The sequence below is a fragment of the Podarcis melisellensis genome (assembly GCF_964234715.1).
Source record: "Podarcis melisellensis genome assembly, chromosome: 1".
NCBI lineage: Eukaryota > Metazoa > Chordata > Lepidosauria > Squamata > Lacertidae > Podarcis > Podarcis melisellensis.
The window spans coordinates 9,795,073-9,813,282 of NC_138528.1; the positions used below are offsets into that span (position 1 = coordinate 9,795,073).

Below are 18,210 nucleotides of genomic sequence, written 5' to 3' on the forward strand. Positions count from 1 at the left end.
ACAGATGGCCACCCAATCTCTGTTTAAAAACCTCCAAGGAAGGAGAGTCCACCAACTTCTGAGATAATCCATTTCATTGTTGAACAGCTCTTGCTGTCAAAGTTCATCCTAATTTAGTTGGAATCTCCTTTCTTGTCACTTGAATCTATTAGTTTGGGTCTTACCCTCTGGAATAGCAAAATACAAGCTTGCTCCATCATTTCTCCTCTCAGTCTCCTCGTTTCCAGGCTAAGCATACCCTGTGTGCTGGGCCTGGGGGTAACCCATGCAATGCAGTCCAGGACTGGTCCAGAATCTGAAGGTTCCACTAGGAGTCAGTCCGACAGGGCCAAGGCAGGAAACCAAGCAAGGAAAGGTACAGGATCTCAGGCAGGATCTAGCATACAGCAACATTGCTCCCACAACTTGGGGCAGGGCCCGACAGCCTTTTATCTGTGTCGGGATAACGGCCAGTCCTGATCCCCCGGCGACTCACCTCCCTGTTTTGCCCAAAGGTGAGCACTCCTCCTGCAAGTACTCAGGTCTCTCCTTCTCTCAGACCTGAGTCTCTGCAGCTCAGGAGATGTCGGTGGGTTACTGGACCCAGAGGCAGCCTCAGCCTCTCCTGACCCAACTGGCAGTGGAGCAGCTGTAAGTGATTGCCCAGCTGAAGGCAATGAGGTACTCCCCACATATGGAGCCAGGGCAGGCTCAGGCCAGCACAGGGAAACCTGTGCAGACTGGGACTCTTCAGGATCAGGCCCCAGACTTGGTTCAGGTGATGCCTGAGGCAAAGGATCCAGTGCAGACTGAGTCTCCTCTGGTTCCAAGCCCGAGTCCCAGGCCATCACACCCAGTTCCTTCAACCATTCCTCTGAATGATTTCTAGACCCTTGATCATCTTGGTTGCCTTCTTCTGCACACCTTGTAAATATCCTTTTTAAATTGTGGTTGAAGCTATCATATCTACCTCCCAGAAGTAAAGTATATCCCTCAGGGTTAGAAGCCGTGGATGGGCTTGTTCCCCATGAGTTTGTCTAATCCTCTTTTAAAGCCATCTAAGCTGGTGGCCATCACCGCTGCTTGTGGAAGCAAACTCCATCCCTCACATCACACTTCAGCAACTGCTAAGCCCTAAGGTTCTTCTCTGGCAGTGGTGGAGCACCACTGATGCGGTTAACCTCTTCAAGCAGAAAAGGAACATTTCCTCAACATTCATTTAGCATTTTGGCTGCTCAGAACACATTAATCAGGGCCTTCTGCATGGAGATGCCTGGGACATGGCCTTGACTTGGTACCACTCTGAGACTTCTGAAGCAACTGCAGAAGCATGGGATCAATCTAGCCTTCGGGAGGGAATAACTTTTTTTCTCCCATGGACTGGAGCCTGTACTGTTCATTCGCCCCCTCCAAATCAATGAGCCTTCTGAAAACGACTTCTTGTGCAGTTGCTTGGCAGGACACAGGGCAAAAGACTGTGCTTCCAGCCTTCTTCTTCATTTAAGCTAATGAAAGTAAAATGCTCTCACTTGCCAAAAATCAATAGAGCAGTTTTGTAATTGTGTCGTCCTGACTCCCAGTCCGAAACATAAAGTATGCCTCTCCATTGGTTTCTCGTCTGATTATACTGATTATGGAGTGTTCCAGGGCCAGGAAGCCTGAGGAGACCTGATCCAGAACAATGAAAATCAATCTGGACATCTGTCATTGTCTTTGAGAGCTGAAGGGTGATTCAGAAAGGAAGTCCATTCATTATATCACATAATATTAATGTTTCTTTAAAATTGTTAGCTCTAGATTTGTTCCTGGGTCCATTTCGAGGTGCTAGTTCTGTCCTTTAAAGCTCTAAATCAGGTGTCAGAAGCTCAGGACCAGGGGCTGACTGAGGCCCACCAGTCAGGATCCGTTGGGATCCTGCCCAGCCCCAACCCTCACTGGCTGGCTGCTCACTCTTCTTGAATGTTTTTGCTTGGCTAGAAAGTGTCCGTTAACTCTGGTCAGAGTTTGCTTGAATCTACTATATTATTTTGGAAAGTCTTGTCTGTTCTCTATTGGTTTCAGATGCCCCTCAGAAAGATCATCACCCAGTTTGGCATGATGGTTCCTGAGGTGGAGGAGGTGATTTTTTGCCTACTGGGTGCCATTTTGAATACAGATGGTGAACCAAATCATTCCAAGCTGCACCAGTGTGGATGCCTCTCAAGATATCATGACCTGGAGATCTGCTCGTGGACCTTGAACATGACATCAAACACTCTTTTGGTCTTGAAAGACCTACATTGGCTCCCAGTATGTTTCCGAGCACAATTCAAAGTGTTGGTGCTGACCTTTAAAGCCCTAAACGGCCTCGGTCCAGTATACCTGAAGGAGCGTCTCCACCCCCATCATTCTGCCCGGACGCTGAAGTCCAGCGCCGAGGGCCTTCTGGCGGTTCCCTCATTGCGAGAAGCAAAGCTACAGGGAACCAGGCAGAGGGTCTTCTCAGTAGTGGCACCCACCCTGTGGAACGCCCTTCCAGCAGATGACAAAGCGATAAACAACTACCTGACATTCAGAAGACATCTTAAGGCAGCCCTGTTCAGGGAAGTTTTTAATGTGTGATATTTTACTGTATTTTTGGCTTTTATGGAAGCCGCCCAGAGTGGCTGGGGAGGCCCAGCCAGATGGGCGGGGTATAAATAATATATTATTATTATTATTATTATTATTATTATTATTATTATTATTATTATTATTTCTGACTCATAAATCAAACTCAATGTTTTCTAATGACGCTCAGCTTTAAGAAGACTGGATGCCGCGGGAAGCTGCTCTGTGCATTGGATAAGCAGAATTGCCATCAAAATGTTGGGGCATGTGCAGAGTGCCCATTCAACATGCCAGAGGAATGTGCCAAATGGAACGGAAAAACACCAGACGGTACTAGGTAGGTTCAGTTCCTTTACTTACAGTATAAACCAGTTCCATGGCATATAGGTTGGCCCATGGTGGAGGTGCCCTTGCCTTGCTCTGAAGGGGCATAGCTAGAAGGGGTGTTTGCCTGAGAGGGAGGTTATAGGGTTAACATATCTGATCTGAGCTAAGCGTGCTCAAAAAACGGCGTCCAGTGGGATTTATTGAATGAATAAAAGCAGGAATGAAAATGGGGAAAGTCCTTTCCATGATCCATAAAAGGAAGATTCTGGCACTGGGCTGGTGCTGCAGGAGCGTCTCCACCCCCATCGTTCAGCCCAGACACTGAGGTCCAGCTCCAAGGGCCTTCTGGCGGTTCCCTCACTGTGAGAAGTGAGGTTACAGGGAACCAGGCAAAGGGCCTTCTTGGTAGTGGCACCCTCCCTGTGGAATGCCCTCAAGGAAATAAACAACTACCTGACTTTTAGAAGACATCTGAAGGCAGCCCTGTTTAGGGAAGTTTTTAATATTTGATGTTTTATCATGCTTTTAGTATTCTGTTAGGAGCTGCCCAGAGTGGCTGGAGAAACCCAGTCAGATGGGCGGGGTATAAATAATATATGATGATGATGATGATGATGATGATGTCCCAAGGATGGAGAGTCTTTATCAGTTGAGAGAGTGGGTTTTTTTTTGCAGGGGGTAGTTCAGCGCACACTTTGTGTGCAAGTATCGGGTTTCATCCCTGGTATCACCAGTCTAAAAGTCTGGCATCATGACGCGGCAGCTAAAAAAGCCAATGCAATTCTGGGCTGCATCAATAGGAGTATAGCATCTAGATCAAGGGAAGTAATAGTGCCACTGTATTCTGCTCTGGTCAGACCTCACCTGGAGTACTGTGTCCAGTTCTGGGCACCACAGTTCAAGAAGGACACTGACAAACTGGAACATGTCCAGAGGAGGGCCACCAAAATGGTCAAAGGCCTGGAAACGATGCCTTATGAGGAACGGCTAAGGGAGCTGGGCATGTTTAGCCTGGAGAAGAGGAGGTTAAGGGGTGATATGATAGCCATGTTCAAATATATAAAAGGATGTCACATAGAGGAGCGAGAAAGGTTGTTTTCTGCTGCTCCAGAGAAGCGGACACGGAGCAATGGATCCAAACTACAAGAAAGAAGATTCCACCTAAACATTAGGAAGAACTTCCTGACAGTAAGAGCTGTTCGACAGTGGAATTTGCTGCCAAGGAGTGTGGTGGAGTCTCCTTCTTTGGAGGTCTTTAAGCAGAGGCTTGACAACCATATGTCAGGAGTGCTCTGATGGTGTTTCCTGCTTGGCAGGGGGTTGGACTCGATGGCCCTTGTGGTCTCTTCCAACTCTATGATTCTATGATTCTATGATTCTATGACTTTTCCTGTGGAACCTGAGAACCGCTGCCGGTCCAACTAAACCATGAGTAGCAAAGGTGGAACCTCTCAAGGGCTGTCTTCCCCAGTGTGGTGGCCTAAAGACTACAAGTCCCATCATCCCTGACCCTTGCTGGCTGGGGCTGATGGGAGTTGAACTCTAACAGCTAGGGAAATCCACATTGCCTACCCCTGGACTGGAGGTTGCTAGGCTAGATGGACACGAAAAGGTCTGATCCAGAACAGGGCACCTTCTTATATTGCTCTTTCCTGAACCACTGCCAAGCATGTCATCACCAGGGAAGTGTTTCTGTTTCGTTCTTTGCCAAAAGCAGACTGGTGCGAATTACAGCACTGTCCTCAAGGCTGTCTCGGGAACTGGGTTCCATCTGGCTCCGTTATTGTTAGCAGGTTTCCTCTGCCGAAAAAGGCCACCGTGACTAGCTCTTTCCTTAATAAAACATTAGCGTAGCTCTATTGGGTTGCAATTAACCTCTTTGTCATGGATTGCCTCATCTCTGAAAGCGAGGGAAATAATGAAGGCATTTAAATCAATGTGTCAGAGTGGCATTCGAGATCTTAATCGGTAACAAAAATGCTTGGGTTAACAACAATGATCAGGGTAGAAGGACTGCGGGAGAGTAATGATGGCAATTCTCAGGCTGACCGTTGGCCACACAAGTGGAAGTGACACCATGAGACAGTGGGAGGGTCATTGGGCTTGTTTTGCAGTCCACCATACCTGTGCACAACAGCTGCACGCAATGCTGGAAGCAACATGTATACATTGATGCACAGCAGAGAGAACAGCCCAAGGAATGCACTTCCTTGGGGGCTGTTAATGTACTGAAGTTCTCACCCTGGGCTAGCAGGGGGATACTGTAGATAGTTATGCAAATAAGGGATCGAAAGTGACGTTCAGTGATTGGATATTTTTAGAAAATTGTTACAGTTACATTGTACTGGAGCTCTATATAAGCAGGCTGACTGAACCCTTCAGTCCAGTTCTGTTCTGGCCTGTGAATACACAAGAGCTGTTTGAAGAATCGCTGTGTCGTCTGATATGTCCACCCACAACTTAACAGGGGCAAACTCCCAGTCACCACATGCTAGCGGTGTTAAAAATAATTGTTTAATTGTACATTGAAATGGAAAACAACTGCCTGTACACCCTTGTGCAAATTAATTGAAACAAACAATGTAGTTTATTGTACAAAACTCACATATACATGTACAAAACTCATGTATATGTACATTAGTAACGGATATGACATGGACTGCAAGAAGATCAAACCTATCCATTCTTAAGGAAATCAGCCCTGAGGGCTCACTGGAAGGACAGATCCTGAAGCTGAGGCTCCAATACTTTGGCCACCTCATGAGAAGAGAAGACTCCCTGGAAAAGACCCTGATGTTGGGAAAGATGGAGGTCACAAGGAGAAGGGGACGACAGAGGACGAGGTGGTTGGACAATGTTTCTCGAAGCTACCAGCATGAGTTTGACCAAACTGTGGGAGGCAGTGGAAGACAGGAGAGCCTGGCGTGCTCTGGTCCATGGGGTCATGAAGAGTCGGACACAACTAAATGACTAAACAACACATTTTTCAGCAGCAATTGATCATGGTTTGGCATAGAGTCTACTAGTTCCGAACAGTCACTGTTGGTTATCGGATCCCTGTACCACACTTGAATCAGCGCCTGAATGAGCTTCTCCATAGTCATACAGTCTACAGCACGGAGACGACTTTTGCATATAGCCCACAAATTCTCAATGGGATTTACGTCCGGGGAATTCCCTGGCCAATCAAGTACCTGTATTTGCTGCTCTGTCATGACTGCCATATCCCAGTACGGTCAGTATACCTTTTTTCCAGCTCTGGAATAACTCTCTTTCATAGAACCTCAATATATTGTGGTGAGCGCATCATTCCTTCTATGGGCTGCAGGCTTCTGACACCATAATTATCAACTGACTTTTCGTGTTTGTTTTGAGTACAGAATTATGAGTAAGATAGAAAACGTGCTTTGTTTCAATTAATTTGTACAAGGGTGTATGTATACTTCTGAATGCATAGCATGGAAACTTCCACTGAAGCTAAACAAAAAGAGTTGCAGAGAGCCTGACCATTGATAATTAACTTAGAATGTATCTCTGCTACTCTGCCACGAGGTGTTTAACTTAAATCACACGGGGTATTCTATTGCAAATCCCCATGTTGAGTGTGTGAGTTAGTCTTTGTTCTTAAACCACCAAAGAGGATGCTGTGCAAATGACTATCTCCAGGAACACAGCCTCAGGCTCGAATGCAGGCTGTGTGTAGAGAGGCAGAGTTTTGTTTTCGGGCTCTGGGTAAAGTAATTTCATATTTCTAAAATGCTGCACCTGTGCAGGTGATATTCTACAACTATTTGGATGTAACATGGTTGTTTTGAGTGTCTGTTTTGGAGCAAGTTCTGTTAGTAAAGCTTTTGAAACCTATTTTTGGACTGGACAATTTTTATTCCAAGTCAGTTTTTCTTCATCCTGTTGCTTCCAAATGCACAATATCAATAAATGCAATAAGTAGTGGGTGGAGCCAGAGGCAAATGTAGGCAAAACAAGAAATGTGATTTTACCTTAATAGAAAATGTGGGAGTTATAAAGCCATGGCAGAGGCTTGTAATACTGCAGGGTGCCTCCTGACCTTGGTGACCAGCACTCTGTGCCTGGCAGTGTATAGAATGTATTGACCTTATATGGAGTTGTGTTTCCTCTGGGCAGTGATTACCTTATATGGTGATGGGTGTAGTAAAAGCCATGACCGGATGAGGTACAGTGGTGCCTCGCAAGACGAAAAGAATCCGTTCCGCAAGTCTCTTCGTCTTGCGGTTTTTTCATCTTGCGAAGCAAGCCCATTAGTGGCTTAGCGGATTAGCGCTATTAGCGGCTTAGTGGGCTTAGCGGATCAGCTGATAAGCGGCTTAGCGGCTTAGCGGATCAGCTGTTAAGCGGCTTAACGGATCAGCTGATAAGCGGCTTAGCAGATCAGCTGTTAAGCGGCTTAGCGGATCAGCTGTTAAGCAGCTTAGCGGATCAGCTGATAAGCGGCTTACCGGCTTGGGAAAAGGGGGGGGGAAGCCCCGCAGGAACTCGCAAGACATTTTCGTCTTGCGAAGCAAGCCCATAGGAAATTCGTTTTGCGAAGCACCTCCAAAACGGAAAACCCTTTTGTCTAGCAGGTTTTCCGTCTTGCGAGGCATTCGTCTTGCGGGGCACCACTGTAACGTGAGACATTGGCAGACGGCTATGCGACAGAGGGGAACAAAGGATAATAAAATTGGAGGAGAGTAGTCGAAGGAGCTGCTCATCCCGTCCTGAGAATATTGATGGCTCTCTGTGTGTTTTTTCTATGCTAAGCACCATTTCGTGACGGCTGGTCTTCCGTCAACAAAATGCTCGTTTCTATACGAACTCTCACAGCTCCTGCAGCCATTCAGAAGCCATGGAAACTGCACCAGACATTTGGCTTCTGAAAATCGTTTGAAAACCGGAACATTCACTTCCAGGTTTCCATCACTCAGGAGCCAATTTGTTTGGGAGCCAAGGCATTTGAGATGCAAGGTACAACTGTATTATTATTATTATTATTATTATTATTATTATTATTATTATTATTTAGCTGACTTAAAAAGCTGTGCTGAAAAGAGTTCTGTGGACACTGCTGATCAGCAGCACATGAAAAACCCTCTGCAGAGCAGTTGTCAAGATAGCGCTTTGAAAGGGGCAAAAGAGGGTCACCTGACATCATTGTGGCATCAGGTGATTGACAAGCGGGAGACGCTTCCCACCACCCATAAAGGTTATTGGAGGAGATAACAATCTGGCCCCCAAGCCAGGTCCAGTCTCCCACCCTCCTTTAATGTCAAAGAAGCCAGTTGCAAGATGCCAGCGGCTGGCGGCATCCTCATCTCAGACAAGCAAAAGGAAAGACTTGTTTAAGCTGACGCCTTGCCTTGAGCCAAACTCTACTCATGGAAGAAGATGAGAGTTTTCAAATGATGGAGGACCTGTCAGCCAGCAGAGTGTAAAACGTACTTAGTGCTCTACTGGGGCCCCATCATCTATGTAGGAAGAGAGACAGGGAACATTTGCAGCCTCGCTTTACAGGCACTGAAATTCTATAGGATGCCAACTCATTAAAAACACAAAACAGGCATTTCAGAAGCCTCTCCCCGTTCAATTTTTTAGATGTGTCATGATTCTGCTGCTAAATGTTTTAAAGATTAGCTTTAATAATAAATGCAAATTGTTGCCTTGTTTTGCATGCAAAGAAGCTCTGCCTTTGAAAAGAGAGTACTGTGTTGTGCTGAATCGAAGAATGTGGGAGAATTCTAATGGAAATGGGAAAGGGTTATAAATTGCCATTGTTTGCTTATTTGTCCCGTATCCGGAACAGAAATCAATCCAGGGAACAACCGTCAATATACGCCAGTGCCGCTGTTTTCAGTTCACAAACGATACATAAATGACAGCACTTAAATTGTGTTTTCCTTTCCACTGAAACGACTGGCCTCTGCAATGAAATGAATGGCATGGGGATAGTTACACCAATTTCACAACTTACATAAATCATGTAAATAATTATGCATGTTAAATAAAATTGTGCGGTGAAGTAGAGCAAGGAAGTACTTAGCGAAACCTAGGCTTCAGTGGAATGGAAACAGAACTGGCTGTTGGAGACGTTGGAATGGAAATGGCTGCTTTCTTACATGCCTAGCTGAATCAGGGCAACAATCCAGGATCCAACATACTAATAGCAAATTTCTTATGCTGCATGTAGATCCTTACAGAACCAGAATGGCACCATCCACACACAATAACAGGGATGGGGAATTGTAATCCTCCAGGTGCTATTAGAATATGACCTGTGCTTTTCTTCTGGAAAGAAAGAAAAAAGTGCCAGTACTGAGTACCCTTGAATACTCCCAGAAGAAAGCACTGAGTATAACTTCCATCCGGACATGGGTGGCGCTGTGGGTTAAATCACAGAGCCTAGGACATGCCAATCAGAAGGTCGGCGGTTCAAAACCCAGTGACAGGGTGAGCTCCCGTTGCTCAGTCCCTGCTCCTGCCAACCTAGCAGTTCGAAAACATGTCAAAGTGCAAGTAGATAAATAGGTACCACTCTGGCGGGAAGGTAAAAGGGTGTTTCCGTGTGCTGCTCTGGTTCAGAAACTTTTGGGGTGTCCTGGTTTTTACTTTTTGGAATATGGCAACCCTGAATTCCAAGAAATTTCAGGAAAAACCTTCTGACAGTAAGAGCTGCTCAACAGTGAAACAGAATGTTTTGGAAGACAATGGATTCTCCCCCACTGGATGTTTTTAAACACTGGTTGGCAGGCCATCTGTCAGGGATTATTCAGTTGAGATTCTAGCATTGCAGGGGGTTGGACTAGATGGCCCTTGGAGTCCCTGTCAACCCTACAATTCTATGCTTCCATGAATACAGCATGAGAGAAACTGAAATTGATAGATATGCCCATCGCTACCTGGGAGTAAGGAGCATTGAACTCAGCGGGACTGACATGCATAGGTCTGCAATGTACTTTTGAAAACACAAACGATGAATCAATTAAACACGGCAGCTCTACTTATTAAGAGCATTTATTATCTAAGAGAGCAGCTCTGATCCCTCCCATAAAACTGAAAGCATCATTGAAAGGGTGCTGTGTGTAAGGATATGAGCTATCCCACTGCTATTTCTTCCAACATTAAAAAATAAAAAAATCTGCTTTGTTACCGCTCTCAAAAGACGTCACGATAGAAAACTGGTTGCATAAGGGGATTTTGCTATAGGAATAACTGGCGGCTATTGATCCCAGACTCTTCAAATTGCCTTAATAAAGATAGTATCTTGAAATAACTCTGGTTCTGCTGTCTTCCTCCCCCAGACATTTTTATTTATTTATTTTTTAAGGAATAGATGCACGGTATTGTTCTACAGCCCAGAATTCTGTGCCAAGATCTTTTAGGAACCAACAGCATAAAGACACAATATTGGCCTTGTCAAAGTGCTATTGATTATGTGAGCAGTTTCAAAGTTTTTTTCATATTTACCAGACTTATCCTTATATAGCAGAGGTAGGGAACCCTTTTCAGAAAAGGCAACTAAAACTAGCAACAAGATAGTGACTCCCCTATAAAGAAAACTGCAGCATTGGGGACTTTTTAGTTTAGAGAAAAGATTAGAGGTGACATGATGGAAGTTTATAAAATCATGCATGGATAGAGAACGGTTTTTCCTCCCTCTCTCATAAAACTGGAAGTCATGGGCACCTAATGAAGCTGAATTTTGGAGGATTCGGGACAGATAAAAGAAGCTACTTTTTCACATAAGGTAAAGGGTAAAGGGACCCCTGACCAGTCTCTGGGGTTGCGGCGCTCATCTCGCTTTATTGGCTGAGGGAGCCGGCGTACAGCTTCCGGGTCATGTGGCCAGCATGACTAAGCCGCTTCTGGCGAACCAGAACGGCACACGGAAACACCGTTTACCTTCCCGCCGGAGCGGTACCTATTTATCTACTTGCACTTTGATGTGCTTTCGAACTGCTAGGTTGGCAGGAGCAGGGACCGAGCAACGGGAGCTCACCCCATTGCAGGGATTTGAACCGCCGACCTTCTGATCGGCAAGCCCTAGGCTCAGTGGTTTAACCCACAGCACCACCCATGTCCCTACTTCTTCACATAGCATGTAGTTAAACTATGGAACTCTCTGATGCAGGAAACAATGGTGGCCACTGACTGAGGTGGATTTAAAGGAAGATTAGACAAATTCATGGAGGAGAGGGGTATCAATTGTTGATATTTTCACTCTTCCCATTGACAGAATCTCCTGATGTTTTGAGAAAGGAGGGGGCGGAAACTGCTCTTCTACTCTTCCGCTCCCGAGTGACTGCCTGACTCTGTGTGTGGAGAGTCTTATCTATGTAGTGACCAGATGGCTGAGTGGGAGATGTAACACACATGCAAGCCAGTACAGTGGTACCTCGGGTTAAGTACTTAATTCGTTCCGGAGGTCTGTTCTTAACTTGAAACTGTTCTTAACCTGAAGCACCACTTTAGCTAATAGGGCCCCCCACTGCTGCTGCGCCACCAGAGAATGATTTCTGTTCTCATTCTGAAGCAAATTTCTTAACCCAAGGTACTACTTCTGGGTTAGCAAAGTCTGTAACCTGAACTGTATGTAACCTGAAGCGTATGTAACCCGAGGTACCACTGTAGTTCGTTAGTTTGTAGTAGCTATTAGAAATAAAAGGAGTTATGCTTCACAGCTAGCTTCCACGTTATTTACCGTATTTTTCACTCTATAAGACGCACCAGACCACAAGACACACCTAGTTTTTGGAGGAGGAAAACAAGAAAAAAATATATTCTGAATCCCAGAAGCCAGAACAGCAAGAGGGATCGCTGCGCAGTGAAAGCAACAATCCCTCTCGCTGTTCTGGCTTCTGGGATAGCTGCACAGCCTGCATTCGCTCCATAAGACACACACACATTTCCCCTTACTTTTCAGGAGGGAAAAAGTAAGTCTTATAGAGCAAAAAATACGGTATACTCTTCATGAGTCTGGTGCTTACAACGCACAGTTGTGGCTCCAGTGCACTAGGACCTGTTTTCCAGGATTGGAAGGTCTCTGAAAGTGCTCCAGTCGCCTAGCCCAGTCGGGGCAGAACCAGTTATTGAGCCCAGTCGCTGACATCGGTTGAAGGGCGTACTGACATCAATGGCTGTCAGCCACCATGGCTATGCTCTGGCAGTGCATCTGAATGCCAATTGCTGGAAACCACAGGAGGGAAGAGGGCTCTTGTGCTCAGATCCTGCTTGTGTGTGTCTGGTCAGAAGGGGGAGATGCAGTAGATGGGCCATTGGCCTGATCCAGCAGCCTCTTCTTTTGCTCACCCCTCCTCCTTTCTGCAAAACGCTAATGAACATCGTGTTGAATAGGCTGATTTCCATGTGCATAAGAATAAGGGACTGAGCTCAGAAAGAGGAAGCCCTTCGTTTCAACCTCACCTCTGCCAGGAACGTGTGCAGAGGAGGGCAACCAAGAATCTCAACTGAATAATCCCTGACAGATGGCCTGCCAACCAGTGTTTAACCCACAGCGCCACCCACTTAAAGGACCCCTGACCGTTAGGTCCAGTCATGGCCGACTCTAGGGTTGCGTCGCTCATCTCACTTTACTGGCCGAGGGAGCTTCCGGGTCATGTGGCCAGCATGACTAAGCCACTTCTGGCGAACCAGAGCAGCTCACGGAAACGCCGTTTGCCTTCCCGCCGGAGTGGTACCTATTTATCTACTTGTACTTTGATGTGCTTTCGAACTGCTAGGTGGACAGGAGCAGGGACCGAGCAACGGTAGCTCACCCCATGGCGGGGATTCGAATCGCCGACCTTCTGATCAGCAAGTCCTAGGCTCTGTGGTTTAACCCACAGCGCCACTGCAAGGAATGAGCATGTCTTCCATTATTGATGCCTTCCATAAATTGTTTGTTAGAGTATACACCACTTAGAGTTTTTTGAGATATTTAACAGTATATAAATGCTAATAAATAAACAGATAAATAAATATAGCAAAGTACATGTGAAAAGGATCTAAGGTTAGGGCGGACCACAAGCTTAACAGGAATTCACGGTGTGATGCAGCAGCAAAAAAAAGCTAACACTCTTCTAGGCTGCATCAACCTATAGTGTCCCTGTCAAGGGAAGTTATAGTACCACTTTGTTCTGCCTTAGTCAGAACACACTTGGAATACTCAGAGCCAGCCAGAGGCCCAGGCCAGGTAGATAATGTGGCCTCCTTTGCGCCTCTGCATTCGCCCCAGTGTATCCCCTGCGATTGTGAATATGCTGACCGAGGCCCCCTTTGGAATCGGAGGCCCGGGCCAAGTGGTCCATATGCCCACCCCCCCACCCCCCGTCTGGGCCTGGGAATACTGTGTCCAATTCTGGGCACCACAATTTAAGAAGGATGTTGACAAGCTGGAACATGTGCAGAGGAGGGCAGCCAAGATGATCGAGTGTCTGGAAACCAAGCCTGATGAGGAGTGGTTGAAGGAGCTGGGTATGTTTAGCCCAGAAAAGAGGAGACCGAGAGGAGATGTGATAGCCATCTTCAGATATCTCAAGGGCAGCTCTATGGAGCATGGTGCAAGGTTGTTTCTCCTGCTCTGGAGGTTAGAACTGAAACCAATGGCTTCAGGTTGCGAGAAAGGCGATTCCGACTAAGCATTCGGAAAAACTTTCTGACAGTAAGAGCTTTTCAGCAGTGGAACAGACTCCCATGAGAAGTGGTGGACTCTCCATCATTGGAGGTTTTTATGCAGAGGTTGGTCCAGTGGCGTAGCGTGGGGGGTGCAGGGGGGCCGGCCGCACCGGGCACAACATCTGGGGGTTAGGGTTAGGGGAGCAAATCCACGGGTTAGGGGGCGCAAATCCACGGGTTAGGGGGTGCGAATTACTTGCCTTGCCCCGGGTGCTGACAACCCACGCTACGCCACTGGGTTGGATGGCCATCTGTCATAGATGCTTTAGCTGAGATTCCTGCATTGCAGGGGGCTGGACTAGATGACCCTCGGGATCCCTTCCAACTCTACAATTCTTTAATTCTATGACATTGGCACAGGGAGTCTGCTGAATGATAGCATCCATATTTTAGTTCTGTTTATTTTACTTTCACCGAAACTTACCCTTTCCATGAATAATGGATGCTCCTTCATATTTATATACTCTTCCACTATTGTGAGATGCTGACATTCTCCTTATGTATTATATACAAATCTCACAGACCCAGGGTGTGTGGGAGGGGAGAATCATGGCATCTTTTTCTACATGAAATATGGCTTTCCAGCTAAGAATTGTCTTCCTTTTCAGTGATGTTTCACTCTAGTGCCTTCCTATCTTCCCCCTTCCCTCCGATTCTTACATTTCCCAGTACCATTGTAATTTATGTATCTTTGTGGTTCATAATTCCAAAATAAACCCAGCTGGAAAGCCTCTGTGTGTGTGGCAATGAGACAGAAGATGAATTATGCATACGCCAGAGTGCAACATCTGACAAAATAAAGCTGCCCGTCTCAGATACAAGTTTAACATGGGCCAGTTCATCTAACAAAAGCTGTCACATGCAGGACCAGAGCATAAGTCCACCTTGTCCATTAGCATCTCCAGAACAGGGGAAGAAAATATTTCTTCAGTCCTGGAAAACAACTGCAGCCTGAATTTCCTGATTCCCTAAATCCTCTTGATAACGTTTAACCTTTTGAAATCTGTCTTGGAAACGGACTGGACAAGGAGGAGAAAGCAATGCATCCGTTTTCTCTTCGCAAGCTGAAGAAATTCTAGTTACATTTCTAATAGCACTTTAGGAACAGAGAGATAGCAAACATTACTAAGAATGTCAGGGAATTCTAATGGAAATGGAAAGGGAAGTGGAAATGGCTATATTTCACATGCTCATCCTGTGGTCAGGTACGGAAAACAACCAGGCAAATACGACCGACATTAATTGACTTTGCTGTTTTTAAGTTCGCAATGTTAAACTGAAGCTACGTTCTGCAACTTAGATTAAATAAAGGACAGTGATGTAAAAATTGGAGTTTAGCTTTTCCTGCCCACTTCCCCTTAGACTCTGAGTCCCCTAAGTCCATGATCGGTCAGAGAAGAATGGAGGGAGGCAGGATCCAGTGGAAAGCGAGGCAGATATTTATTTTTCTGTAGCCACAAAGTTCCTTTCCCTCCATTCCCCTCCCAAGGAGGGAGAGACCCTGAACAAAAGTGTGCAGGAACCTTAAAAGACTTTTGACGTTGCCCATCCCCCTTAGCCAAAGACCAACCCATGGTTTATATGTTTAGATATGTGTGCATTTGTGAATATTTATTCTATATTTGTGTAATGGTTGTAAGGGGTTACTTGTGCGTAAGTTGCCTGCTAGTTGTGTCCGATTGCCTGGTTCACCATGCCTTGGCTGACAGCCCACACTCCGTGGCCGGTCAGTCACTTGCAGAATCTGTCAGTGGGCGTTTCTTGAACCTTTTCCAGCATAAGAGCTGTTTGACCCCAAGTCTCCTCCTACTTTCCCTGCGCAGAACTCGTCTGCACAAGTAAGGGGAATGCAGGGGTGTGCCAGCGCTCGCTCCACTAGTCTCTGATGCAGGGTCTTGGAGACCAGTCTCCAATTCCTCCATCTCCCTCCCTTCTCTACTGGTGTTGCGCTGAATTCCTTCCCCCCTGCTGGTCCCCTCTCCGGCATCGCTCTGGAGCCCTGCCTCCGCCTCTCGCTCTGATGTCAGTTCCCTGACAATTTGAGACATTAAAATTCTTATAACAACAGCAAGATGAATAACACGTGTGTGTTTTTTGGTGGAAACTGAACTGCAGCAGAAAAGAAACAGGACTGAATGGGACAAATACTAGTCAGAACAGAAATCTCTGCTTTCCTATTTCTCTACCCATTACTCATGTGTAAGGCACAGTGCCAGATTTACATATAAGCTAAGCAAGCTATAGCTTAGGGCCCTACTCTCTTGGGGACCCCCAAAAACATTAAAGCGAGAAAAAACTGAATGTACGTTTCCAAAATATAAGATAAATAAAATAAAATAACAAAACCTACATACAGCAACAGTGTTTTGTGTTGCGTAGGCTCCTGTGATGTAAGTAATGGGCTGCCTGCTAGCCTGCTCCCTAAAACATCACTGGCTTGCTCATTTCTATATATAGGGTGCCTACATTCTGCATAGGGACACGGGTGGCGCTGTGGGTTAAACCACAGAGCCCAGGACTTGCTGATCAGAAGGTTGGCAGTTCAAATCCCCATGACGGGGTGAGCTCCCGTTGCTCAGTCCCTGCTCCTGCCAACCTAGCAGTTCAAAAGCACATCAAAGTGCAAGTAGAGAAATAGGTACCGCTACGGCGGGAAGGTAAACGGCGTTTCCATGCGCTGCTCTGGTTCGCCAGAAGCGGCTTAGTCATGCTGGCCACATGACCCGGAAGCTGTACGCCGGCTCCCTCAGCCAATAAAGCGAGATGAGCGCCGCAACCCCAGAGTCGGTCACGACTGGACCTAATGGTCAGGGGTCCCTTTACCTTTACATTCTGCATGGACTGGTTGCATGGCAATATGTAGCATGCAGCTGCAGACTGCAGTGCAGCTCAGTTGAATGTAGGTCAAGCTGTTGTACCTGTTATCTAATATTAAAGAGTGTTTGTGGACTGGTGATCAGGCAGCATAGACTAAGGGTATGAGTCTTATGCCCACTGATTGATTTCATGTAAAACATAATTTATTTATTTTGATCCCATTATAAAATTACATTATAAAGGGCCCCATTACCTTCAGTAGCTTAGGGCCTCATCAAACATAAATCTGGCCCTGGTAAAGCACCTGTGGTTTGGAGTTGGACCAGGGTACACTTTGATGGCAGAAAGTGAGGAGGAATTAAAGAACCTCTTAATGAGGGTGAAAGAAGAGAGCGCAAAATATGGTCTGAAGCTTAAAATAAAAAAAACTAAGGTCATGGCCACTGGTCCCATCACCTCCTGGCAAATAGAAGGGGAAGAAATGGAGGCAGTGAGAGATATTACTTTCTTGGGCTTCATGATCACTGTAGATGGTGACAGCAGCCACGAAATTAAAAGACGCCTGCTTCTTGGGAGAAAAACAATGACAAACCTAGACAGCATCTTAAAAAGCAGAGACATCACCTTGCCAACAAAGGTCCGTATAGTAAAACCTATGGTTTTCCCAGTGGTGATGTATGGAAGTGAGAGCTGGACCATAAAGAAAGCTGATCGCCGAAGAATTGATGCTCTTGAATTATGGTGCTGGAGGAGACTCTTGAGAGTCCCATGGACTGCAAGAAGATCCAACCTATCCATTCTGAAGGAAATCATCCCTGAGTGCTCACTGGAAGGACAGATCCTGAAGCTGAGGCTCCAATACTTTGGCCACCTCATGAGAAGAGAAGACTCCCTGGAAAAGACCCTGATGCTGGGAAAGATGGAGGGCATAAGGAGAAGGGGACGACAGAGGACGAGATGGTTGGACAGTGTTCTCGAAGCTACCAGCATGAGTTGGACCAAACTGCGGGAGGCAGTGGAAGACAGGAGTGCCTGGCGTGCTCTGGTCCGTGGGGTCACGAAGAGTCAGACATCACTAAACGACCAAACAACAACATACCCAGAGATCTCATGGCAGTTCACAAACAAGGCCACAACATATAAAATCAAACCAAAAGCTACATTTTAAAAGGGTGTCAGATGTCAATAAGGTCAACCTTTCATGGAAGCAGTGGCGGTTCCCTTGCAGACAACCCCACCCAACACGTGGCTATTGGGGTTGGGGCTAGTGCTTTGATGTGCTTTCCTGGGTGTGGCAAAAAGCACAGCCCCTTCCGGCTCGAACTCACGAGTCCCTTACACACAAGTAATGCAAGAACTGGGCTAGAGTCAACCACTTTCCTCTCCCCACCCACCCCGATCTCTTTGACCCTTTTGCAAACATTCCTTTCAAAAATTACCTTTGGTGGATTCATCTTCGATGGGTTGCTTGAATAAAGTGATATCTTTAAAAGTGCAAAGGAATAAAACCACTTTGTCATGCTCGTTTCTTATCGGTGCAATTTGCATGTAAAACCAAACAGGTGTTCCTGTAATTAAAAAAATAAATAAATAAGAGGATATAAAATAAACACACTCACAGCATGGAGCACAATCATAACATAGAGGCAGGCTCACATTCATGATTACCGCTTATCCTAGGTGACACTTAAACTAATCAAAGTCTCATTGAACAGAGTGGGAGAATTAAACACTGAAATGCAAACCTAACATTGCTTAACCATATAACAGACTCATTTTGTGTGGGGATTAAAGGAGCGTCCATGGCCCAAT

General features: G+C 46.0%; 1 protein-coding gene across 1 annotated transcript in view; it reads right to left on the bottom strand.

Moving 5' to 3' along the window:
- The window catches only part of KCNH5 (potassium voltage-gated channel subfamily H member 5), a 193,028-nt gene that overhangs the window by 147,278 nt on the left and 27,540 nt on the right, over window positions 1–18,210 (bottom strand). The window contains exon 4 of the mRNA XM_081909963.1: window positions 17,838–17,966. Within this exon, the coding sequence (XP_081766089.1) occupies window positions 17,838–17,966 (129 nt within the window). The remainder of the gene's footprint in view (window positions 1–17,837; window positions 17,967–18,210) is intronic.